Raw genomic sequence first — 11,903 nt, 5'->3', positions numbered from 1 at the left:
AATGGAAGAACACAGGTACAGTTCTTGTTAAGCCCAGAAGAGGCAGGAAAAGAAAAATATCAGAAAGGCAGAGAAGAAGAATGGTGAGAACAGTCAAGGACAATCCACAGACCACCTCCAAAGACCTGCAGCATCATCTTGCTACAGATGGTGTCAATGTGCATCGGTCAACAATACAGCGCACGTTGCACAAGGAGAAGCTGTATGGGAGAGTGATACGAAAGAAGCCGTTTCTGCAAGCACGCCACAAACAGAGTCGCCTGAGGTATGCAAAAGCACATTTGGACAAGCCAGTTACATTTTGGAAGAAGGTCCTGTGGACTGATGAAACAAAGATTGAGTTGTTTGGTCATACAAAAAGGCGTTCTGCATGGAGGCAAAAAAACACGGCATTCCAAGAAAGGCACTTGCTACCCACAGTAAAATTTGGTGGAGGTTCCATCATGCTTTGGGGCTGTGTGGCCCATGCCAGCACCGGGAATCTTGTTAAAGTTGAGGGTCGCATGGATTCAACTCAGTATCAGCAGATTCTTGACAATAATGTGCAAGAATCAGTGACGAAGTTGAAGTTACGCAGGGGATGGATATTTCAGCCTGACAATGATCCAAAACACCGCTCCAAATCTACCTAGGCATTCATGCAGAGGAACAATTACAATGTTCTGGAATGGCCATCCCAGTCCCCAGACCTGAATATCATTGAACATCTGTGGGATGATTTGTAGCGTGCTGTCCATGCTCGGCGACCATCAAACTTAACTGAACTGGAATTGTTTTGTAAACAGGAATGGTCAAATATACCTTCATCCAGGATCCAGGAACTCATTAAAAGCTACAGGAAGCGACTAGAGACTTATTTTTGCAAAAGGAGGATCTATAAAATATTACTGTCACTTTTATGTTGAGGTGCCCATACTTTTGCACCGGTCAAATTTTGTTTAAATGTGGATTGCACATTTTCTGTTAGTACAATAAACCTCATTTCAATCCAGAAATATTACTCAGTCCATCAGTTATTACATATATGAAACTGAAATAGCTGTTGCAAAAACCCAAATTGTTATAAAGAAAAAAGGTTAGCATTAATAGGGTTGCCCAAACTTTTTCATATGACTGTATATTATATACACATACATACACACACACACATAGCTATATTAATATATCTATAGCTATATATATTATATATATATATTATATATCTATATATCTATATATCTATATATCTATAATATCTATATATATATCTATATATATATCTATATAATATATATATATATATATATATATATAATATATATCTATATATAATATATATATATATATATATATTATATATATAATATATATATATATATATATATATATATATATATATATACAGATACACACACACACACACACACACAGACACACACAGACACACACAGACACACACACACACAGACACACACACACACACACACACAAACACACACACACACATTCTTTTAAGCTTTGGACCACAGTTGGATGGCTATCTCGCTCTTTTAAGTAGTTCAGGACAACATTCATCCTTATTTATGTGGCCCCCCAATACAACCAATTTGTCTTTTTCCCCCAATTTCTCCAAGGCCAGAATTATTTCACACAAAAGATATTAAAAAATACCCGTGTGAAGCGAGTCTTCTGAGACAAGGACGGTTTACATAACCCACTAAGTCCTGAAAGAGAGAGACCTTTCAATAGTGCATGCTTTACAAGTCTTCAGGACATCAAGTCCTTGGGCCCAAAGCTGGTAAGATGCAGCAGAAAAGAAGTCCGCGCCTACTGTCTGTATTACTTCACATTCACTTTTACAGCCTGGAGGTAGTTGGCAGATAGTAGGACCATGCTGTGCAATAATAACGAAGCCTCAGACTCTGGAAGAGAAAGTACACGGAAGTCAATACTTAGGGTGATAGCAATATAAAGCCTCAGGTTAGGTTCCCACCATGAGTATCTGACACTGTGGACATATGCAGCACATTACAGCCCCATTAAAGTGAACAGGATTTATAGAATTCTTATGCTCACTTTTTTTTTCTTACATAGTATAATTTATGTCAGTTTCTGTTGAGGGTACGCAGAGTTTTATGTGCGGTATTTCCCCATAGAATTGCATTAGATGCAGGATATCCACAGGTAAAAAACACATTCAGTTTTAGTGCCTTTCCACTACAGAAATGCAGTAAAAACGCATGTAACGTAAAACAGAAATAACAAAAAAGTTTGTCAAAGCCAAAAACCAGGAAGTATAAAAAAAAAAAATAACCAAAGCAGACTTATTTAAAACATAACGTACCAAAACAACGAAAACCAGTGTCAAAAACGCAATGAAAAAAAAAATGCAAGTGACCTAGTTTATACAATAGGTGCAGAAAACCTGCAACATCAAAACCTCACCTAATTCTCATTGTGGAAACATGGCCTAAGCCGCATTCACATGATTTTCTTGCAGGCGATATAGCAGTGTTTTTACAGATAGAACATACCCACTGTAGTCTATGAGGCCATTTCCATGTTTATTTGTTAAGTTGAAGTTACAGAAAAAAAAACAAATATAGACTTGAGTGTTCTAGATGAAGGTCCAAGCAGACGGACGGAGCCATCTGGAGCGACCGCCACTTAAGCGGGCTTTACATGCTATGATATCGCTAGCAATTGCTAGCCATATCGAGCTTGTAAGCATCCGCCCCCGTCGTGTGTGCGATATCGTGTGATCGCTGCTGCAGCGAACATTATCGCTAAGGCAGCATCACACGCACTTACCCGGTCGGCGTCAGCGCTGTACAATATATATACTCCGGCACACTCTGAGAAAATGCAAAAGAGAGTCCAATATGATGCTCAAAAATTATCTTTATTGTAAACGTAAGATTGTCCGACGTTTCAACCCGATTAGGGTTTTCTTCAGGGACTATGAAAGCACGAGCTTAAACGAGCACCAAAAACTCGGTGTGACTGCCGAACAATCCCTACCTCAAGAGTGAGGGACTTTCGGCATCACAGCGACGTCACCGCGACCGGCCAATCAAAGCGGAGGAGCGGAGATGAGCGGGACGTAACATCCTGCCCACCACCTCCCTTCCGCATTGCGGGCGGCGGCAGGTAAGGAGACGTTCCTCCCTCCTGCGGTGTCACACACAGCGATGTGTGCTGCCGAAGGAATGAGGAACAACATCGATAATCAACCATTACCGATTTTTTGTTTTGGGACGACCTCTCCATGGTGAACGATTTTCACCATTTTTGAGGTCGCTTAAGGTCGCTGGTAAGTGTCACACGCTGCGATATCGTTAATGATGCCGGATGTGCATCACTAACGACGTGACCCCGACGATAAAACATTAACGATATCGTAGCGTGTAAAGCCCCCTTTAGAGCACACCAATACTGATAAATGTTGCGGTAGAACAGACATGGTCTCCTTGCTTTACTGCTCTTCATTCTGCACGATGCAGGTCGCTTTAAGCCTGCGGCCTACAAAATGGCAGGGTGGCATACAAGACGTCAAGGTCCTGACGCAGGCAGAGGTACGTGGTGATCTCTTGTGCGAGCCCCATTGAATGGATATCGCCATGTCAATCTTCCAGTTCCGGCAGACTCTTAATTTTATACAGCACTCACATATTATTATTATTATTATTATTGTTTATTTATAGAGCACCATTGATTCCATGGTGCTGTACATGAGGGGGTTACATACAGAATACATGTACACGTTACAATAGACAGACTAGCACAGGGGGAAGAGGGCCCTGCCCTTGCGGGCTTACATCCTAAAGGATTTTGGGGAGGAGACAGTAGGTGGGGTGTAGGTGGGGCGGCAGCTCCGCACGGTGGTGGGGCGGCAGCTCCGCACGGTGGTGGGGCGGCAGCTCCGCACGGTGGTGGGGCGGCAGCTCCGCACGGTGGTGGGGCGGCAGCTCCGCACGGTGGTGGGGCGGCAGCTCCGCACGGTGGTGGGGCGGCAGCTCCGCACGGTGGTGGGGCGGCAGCTCCGCACGGTGGTGGGGCGGCAGCTCCGCACGGTGGTGAAGCAGTGAGGTCATTGAAGGTTATAGGCATTTCTGAACAGATGAGTCTTTAGGTTCCGTTTGAAGCTTGCGAGTGTAGTAGATAGTCTGACGTGTTGAGGCAGTGAGTTCCAGGAGACTGGGGATGCTCGGGAGAAGTCTTGGAGTCGGTTGCATGAGGAGCGAATGAGAGAGGAGGATAGAAGGAGATCTTGGGAGGACCGGAGGTTACGTTTTGGAGTGTAGCGAGAGATTAGTTCAGAGATATATGGAGGAGACAGATTATGGATAGCTTTGTAGGTCAGTGTTAGTAATTTGAATTGGATACGGTGGAAGATTGGGAGCCAGTGGAGGGACTTGCAGAGAGGAGAAGCGGGGTGGTATTGAGGAGAGAGGTGGATCAGTCGGGCAGCAGAGTTAAGGATGGACTGGAGAGGGGCGAGTGTGTTAGCAGGGAGGCCACAGAGGAGGATGTTGCAGTAGTCGATGCGGGAGATTATGAGGGCGTGCACTAGAATTTTTGTAGATTGGGGATTGAGAAAAGGGCGGATTCTGGAGATCTTTTTGAGTTGAAAACGGCAGGAGGTGGTGAGGGATTGGATGTGCGGTATGAAGGACAGGGCAGAGTCAAAGGTCACTCCGAGGCACCGAACTTTGGGTGCTGGGGAGAGCGTGATGTTATTAATTGTAATGGATAGATCAGGTGGAGAGTGCAGGGGAGATGGAGGAAAGATGATCAGTTCAGTTTTGGCCATATTGAGCTTTAGGAAGCGAGAGGAAAAGAAGGAAGATATAGCAGATAGGCACTCTGGGATTCTGGACAGCAGAGATGTGACATCTGGACCAGAGAGGTAGATCTGAGTGTCATCAGCATATAGGTGGTACTGGAAGCCATGGGACTTTATGAGTTGTCCCAGGCCAAATGTATAGATAGAAAAAAGTAAGGGTCCCAGGACAGAGCCTTGAGGGACACCAACAGAGAGAGAACGGGATGAAGAGGTTGTGTGGGAATGGGAGACACTAAAAGTGCGGTTGGAGAGGTATGAAGAGATCCAAGAGAGAGCGAGGTCTCTGACACCAAGGGAAGAGAGGATCTGTAGTAGCAGGGAGTGGTCAACAGTGTCAAAGGCTGAGGATAGGTCTAGAAGTAGGAGTACAGAGAAGTGGTTGTTAGCTTTGGCGGTAAGTAAGTCATTTGTGATTTTAGTCAGGGCAGTTTCAGTGGAATGATGTGGACGGAAGCCGGACTGTAGGTTGTCAAAGAGAGAGTTAGAGGAGAGGTGGGAGGAAAGTTCAGCATGGACATGCTGTTCCAGGAGTTTTGAGGCAAGTGGGAGTAGCGATATGGGTCGATAGCTGGTAGTAGAGGTTGGGTCGAGGGAAGGTTTCTTTAGGATAGGTGTGACTGTTGCATGCTTAAAGGCAGAAGGGAAGGTACCAGTTGTTAGAGATAGGTTGAAGAGATGGGATAAGGCGGGAATAAGGATAGTGGTGAGGTTGGGGAGGAGGTGGGATGGGATGGGGTCAAGTGCGCATGTAGTGAGGTGCGCTTTTGAGAGAAGATGTGCAAGCTCTCCTTCGGTGATAGTGGGGAGGAAGTTTATGGGGGAGGGGCAGTGGTCTGTTATATAAAGGGGTTGTGGTGGTTCAGCAGAAAAGACTTGTCTGGTTTGGTCGATCTTTTCTTTGAAATATGTGGCAAATTCTTCTGCGGAGATGAGGGAGGTTGGAGGGGGCAGCGGTGGGCGAAGGAGGGAGGTAAAAGTGTTAAATAGCTGTTTGGGGTTGTGTGTTAAAGAGGATATGAGGTTTTTGAAGTAATTCTGTTTAGCCGAGGTAAGGGCCAAGCGAAATGTGTGAATTGCATTTTTGATATTCCACTGCGCTTTACATACGTTAGCAACACTGTTCCCAATGGGGCTCACAATATAAACTCCCTATGTTTGTCTTTGTAGTGTGAGAGGAAACCGGAAAACCTGGAGGAAACCCACGGAGAATGTACAAACTCCTTGCAGGTGTTATTCTTGGTGAGATTTGATCCCAGGATCCCAGTGCTGAAAGGCTGCAGTGCTAACCATTAGGGCCACCGTGCTGACCAATATCTGGGGTTATGTTAGTATTTGGCTTTTATTTTTTATTTTGAAAGTCCGTATGATGCCCCTACATCCCCCCTACAAGTACATGTGGGGATCATACAATGTGTGTGTGTGTGTGTGTGTGTAGGAGGCTGTGTGGGATCATACTGCGGTAGGTAGATCATACGGTGTATGGGGAGGGTGCTTTGTAGCCATCATACTGCATGGAGGGCTGTGTGTATATGTTTTTTTAACTTGGGGGGGGGGCGTTTATTACTGTAACTGGTGGTGGGGGACATTATTAAATATTAAGAGGGCACTTAAGAGGCATTATCACATTACAGGGTCACTCTGTGTATTGTATCAAAGGCGAACTAAGGACGAGTTATTACTTCAAGAACACTTACATTTTCTAGGGGACAATTTTAAAACTAGAGGGCATCTTTGTAAGGGGTGCAGTGGTGGGCATTATTTTGTGGGGCACAAAGAGAAGTACTGCTATCATGCTACAGAGCTAGTGCACTAATAGGGACACAAACGGCAGCGGATCAGCACTGGGGTATCATCATGATGAGGAGTTTGTGCAGGTTTGGAATAGATGGGGAAAGTACTGGAAATATGAGAAGTCAAATGTATTTGTGTTGTAATCTCTGCAAACAAGTTGTGGCTTGAAAAAGTTGTCATGTTGGTCTGGGCCAGATGGAAAAGATAGGAAAAGTGAAAGACCATCAGAAAGAAGGTCAGCTGTAAATTACTGTCTAGAACTGCACTGTAATCGATTATATGTTCTACAGGATTGGCATCTACCATATGGTCACCGTATGGTGGAAATATCGGCCTTGATATAGTTATTTTGTTCAGCAACTGCATGGTCATCTGCTGGGGTTTCCTTATACCACTGATGGCAAACCTACAGCATGTGTGCCAGAGAGGGCATACAAAGCCTTCTCTGTTGGAGCACGCGCGCAGTCACCTCAGTGATACTGCCACTTTGAACTGATGGCTCAAGGTGTGTCGGAGTGGAAAAGATCTTACTCTTCTCTCAGACACTCACTCTCCTAGGCCGCAGGCACTGCGATGTGCCCACAGATTAAGGATATGAATATTCAGTGCTCTCCACGCCCATAATCCCACCCATCTCTTTGCATTCAAGCCAATGCTGAGAGGTGGGAGGGATAATGGGTGTGGAGAGCAGTGAATATTCATGTTCATTAGAAACACCACACGTGATCGCCCAGTAGCCAGCTTCCTGCAGTGTCTGGGCAGTCACATGTGCCGCTATTAAAAAGAACGATTATTCACTGCTCTCCACGCCCATAATCCTAGGCGTGTGGGGTAACGAATTTGCTGGTAGCTGTCGCAGGCGTAAGTGGACTTGCTTGAGAGTGACGTCATGTGCTGCGCCACTTACACGCTGAAGTCAGTTGCCGGCATGAAAGCATCAGAGGAGGACACTGGGGGAGAGGAGGGAAGGTAAGTATAATAGTCTGGGGGGTTTTCTGTCTCTCTCTTTTACTGTGTGCTGAGTGATGGTGGGATCATATGTACCAGGATGCGGCCAGGATGGGGACATTTACCAAGGTAGGGCCACGATGGGGCCATCTATACCAGGCTGGGGCCATGATGGGGACATCTAAACCACCACGATGGGGACATCTAAACCACCACGATGGGGACATCTAAACCAGAATGGGGCCAGGAAGGGGCCCATCTATACCAGAATGGGGCCATGATTGCCCCATTCTGGTATAGCTGTCGCAATCTGTACCAAGATGGGGCTATGATGGGGAGATCTATACCAAGATGGGGCCATCAACGCCATGATGGGGGTATATATGTACCACAATGGGATCATGATGGGGACATCTATACCAGGATGGGGCAGTCTTCAGCTTTGAATTATATAAAATAATCTGACATCAGAAACTGACTAACAGATGACCTGAGTGCTGCATGTCTTGCTCTCAAACTTACAAAGTATGAGCCAAGGTTAGACATGTTATCAGCATGCATTCAACAGCAAAAATCACAATTATTGTTTAAAAGCATGCCAAACGCTTTTAAAGTTCTGTTACTCAGGTTTAATTGCCCTATTGGCACTTAAACTGGGTTTTGAGTTGCAATATAGGCAGTTGGTTTCTGAAAGGTTCGCCACCACTGCCCTATACCCACAATTAGTGTGTGCCACCATAGTTATAAACATGTTTACCTTGATTAGGGGTCCACTCAGATATATATTGGTCCCCTAACCCCTGAGATGTACTCCTAGCTATGGTTCTGGATACATTAAATTAGTTAGATCAACAGATAACCTCAACTTAGAAAAATAATTATGATCCATGAAACCTCACAATAATCGTTACATCTGTGATACAACTAAAATGATTGGGTTTTTTCCCCATTGGTCCCAACAATTATTCAAGGTTAAAAAGCATTATCTATAAATGTGACAAACATTAGATTTTTTTCCCTGGTAAATACTGTATCATCAGAAATATTGCATCTCCACATTGCCTCGTATGTCACTGTGATCTCTTAGGCTATGTTCATATAGTGTTTTATCATATGTACAGTGGCTCTGTCAGTGCTTATGTCCCACACCATACAAAAGTAGGATTTTTGTGTACTCACCGTAAAATCTCTTTCTCTGAGTCTTCATTGGGGGACACAGGACCATGGGTTATGCTGCTGTCACTAGGAGGCTGACACTAAGTAAACATAAAAAGTTAGCTCCTCCCCAGCAGTATACACCCCGAGCCGGAGGCGGGCTCTGATCAGTTTTCTGCACAAGCAGTAGGAGGAGTACCAGAATCACCATACATAAAACAAGTTGTAACTAAAACAATGCAGCCGTGCGAACAAGAGGTCTATGAACATAAGACAGCTGAAAATAGCAGGCAAATGCAATTAAACAACCAAAAAACCAAGCAGGGTGGGTGCTGTGTCCCCCAATGAAGACTCAGAGAAAGAGATTTTACGGTGAGTACACAAAAATCCTACTTTCTCTATCGTTTCATTGGGGGACACAGGACCATGGGACGTCCAAAAGCAGTCCCTGGGTGGGAATACCGAAGCCCGCAGATAGGAAGAAAACAACAACCTCCCTCGGCGGGCTTGTACTATAATTGAATGCTGTCACCCTATTACAGGTGTGCAACTGCTGCCTGCAAGACCTTTCTCCCAAAACTAGCATCTGCCGATGCTTGGGTGTGAACCTGGTAGAACCTAGTAAAGGTGTGCAGGCTAGACCAGGTGGCGGCCTTGCAGACCTGGTCGGCCGACGCCTGATGCCTAATCGCTCAAGAGGCTCCCACTGCACGGGTAGAGTGCGCCCTTACCCCCCGCGGCGGAGACTTGTCCCGAATCCGATAGGCCTCTGATATGGCGGAACGGATCCATCTGGCAATTGTGGCTTTGGATGCCGATTCACCCCTCTTGGGACCAGAAGGGAGGACAAACAGACCATCCGACTTACGGAACGGCGCGGTTCTGGAGACATAGACAAGAGAGAGCTGCCAGCTCTGACGTCCTGCGAATAGAAGTGATGGCAACGAGGAACACCAACTTCCAAGACAGGTGAGAAAGGGAAGAATCCCGCAAGGGCTCGAATGGGGAACCCTGAAGCGACCCTAGGACTATGTTAAGGTCCCACGGTTCTAGAGGCCGACGGTACGGCGGGGCCAGGTGGGCCACTCCCTGGATGAAGGTCTTAACCTGTGGACGAGAGGCCAGTGGCTTCTGAAATAGGATTGACAACGCCGATACCTGGCCCTTTAGTGTTGCGAGCGAGAGACCCGCATCGAGGCCTGACTGCAAGAATGCAAATAGGGAAAGGAAGGGAGAAGGCGAGAGGAGAAGAAATACTATGCTCTTCACACCACCTGAAGAAAACCTTCCACGTGCGGTAGTATATTCTTGATGAAGATGGCTTCCTGGCCCTAATCATTGTCTGTATCACTCTTGAAGAAAAACCAGCCTTAGCTAGAACCCAGGATTCAATGGCCAGGCCGTCAAATTTAGGACCTGTGAGTTCTGATGGAAAAGAGGTCCCTGCTGCAGGAGATCTGGACGGTCTGGAAGACGCCACGGAGCGTCTGCGAGGAGCTGAGTGAGTTCCGCGAACCATGCTCGCCTGGGCCAGTCCGGAGCCACTAGGATGACCGGTATTCCTTCTGCCTTGATCTTCTTGAGGACCCTCCGGATCAGAGGGAGCGGAGGGAAGATGTATGGGAGACTGAACTGGCTCCATGACAGGGTGAGGGCGTCGACTCCTAAAGCCAAGCGGTCGCGGCACCGCGCTACAAATTGCGGAACCTGACAGTTGAACCGGGAGGCCATTAGGTCCACATCCGGAACTCCCCATCTGTCGCAGATCTGGTTGAAGACTTCCCGGTTGAGGGACCATTCTCCGGAGGCGAGGCCTTCCCTGCTGAGGAAGTCCGCCGCCCAATTGTCCACGCCTGGGATGTGTACCGCTGAGATCAGGGAGTGATGACACTCGGCCCAGTGCAAAATCTTCTTGACTTCTCGCATCGCCCCGACACTTCTTGTGCCGCCTTGGTGGTTGATGTACGCCACCGCCGTCGCATTGTCCGACTGGATCCTGACCGGGCAACCCTGTACTAGGTGCCGAAACTGCTGCAAGGCTAGCCGGATGGCTCTTATCTCCAGAATGTTGATCTGGAGACAACTCTCCCGCGGTGTCCATCGGCCCTGCGCTGTGTGATGCCGAAACACTGCTCCCCAGCCCTGGAGACTGGCGTCGGTGGTCACTATCTTCCAGTGGAGCGGGAGGAAAGACCTTCCTGACGCGAGGTTGCGTTGATTGAGCCACCAACGGAGGGAGTGGCGGGTCTCCGGCGAAAGATGAAACCTGCGGTCCAGAGAAAAGGGAGATCTGTCCCACTTCTTCAGCAAGGCCAGCTGGAGGGGCCGGAGGTGGAACTGTGCAAAGGGCACCGCTTCCATCGCCGCCACCATACGACCGAGGACTCGCATGCCGAACCTGATGGAAACTTGGCGCTGACGCCGGAGAGCGCGGAGGCCTCGTTGCAGGGAGGACATCTTCTCCTGTGTGAGGAAAACTCGCCCTTGGGTGGTATCGAATACCATGCCTAAAAAGGTGATCCGACGGGCCGGGGTCAGAGAGGACTTCTTCCGATTGATCAGCCACCCTAACCGTGAAAGGGTGTCGATCGTGACCTGAACCCCAAGACGACAGTCCTCGAAAGAAGAACCTTTTATCAACATATCGTCCAAGTACGGGATGACCATAACACCCCAGTAATGTAGGACGGACATGGCAGCCGCCATGATCTTCGTAAAGACCCTGGGGGCGGATGCGAGGCCGAAGGGAAGAGCCGTGAACTGGAAGTGATCTTCCGCTATCGCAAAGCGGTGGAACTGTTGGTGAGAGGTGGCTATCGGGACGTGAAGATAGGCGTCTTGAATATCCAGCGATGCCAGGAATTCGCCGACCTCCATGGACGCGATGACTGACCGGAGTGACTCCATTCGAAACGGCCGAGGCCTCACCGACCTGTTTAGAAGCTTTAGGTCGAGGACGGGGCGGACAGAGCCGTCCTTCTTGGGGACCACGAAAAGGTTGGCATAGAACCCCTTGAACGTTCTGCGGGAGGGACTGGTACCACGACTCCGGCTCGGAGGAGGGTGTCTATGGAGTGAAAGAATGCGCGAGCCAGCGCGGGAGACTCGGGAGGGCGAGATAGGAAAAAACGTCTTGGTGGCTTTGCCTCGAATTCTATTTTGTAGCCTGATGTGATGATCTCTC

General features: G+C 47.5%; 1 protein-coding gene across 1 annotated transcript in view; it reads right to left on the bottom strand.

Annotated features, from left to right (window-relative positions):
• Positions 1-1,386: 1,386 nt before the first annotated feature.
• LETMD1 (LETM1 domain containing 1) overlaps positions 1,387-11,903 on the bottom strand; it is a 55,420-nt gene continuing 44,903 nt past the window's right edge. The window contains exon 9 of the mRNA XM_075334486.1: positions 1,387-1,901. Coding sequence (XP_075190601.1) covers positions 1,819-1,901 — 83 coding nt within the window. The 3' untranslated portion in view covers positions 1,387-1,818. The remainder of the gene's footprint in view (positions 1,902-11,903) is intronic.

The sequence above is a fragment of the Anomaloglossus baeobatrachus genome, chromosome 2, assembly GCF_048569485.1.
Source record: "Anomaloglossus baeobatrachus isolate aAnoBae1 chromosome 2, aAnoBae1.hap1, whole genome shotgun sequence".
NCBI classification, from domain to species: Eukaryota; Metazoa; Chordata; class Amphibia; order Anura; family Aromobatidae; genus Anomaloglossus; species Anomaloglossus baeobatrachus.
Note: the sequence above shows the minus strand (reverse complement) of the source record. Positions and strands in the feature narration are given on the sequence as shown.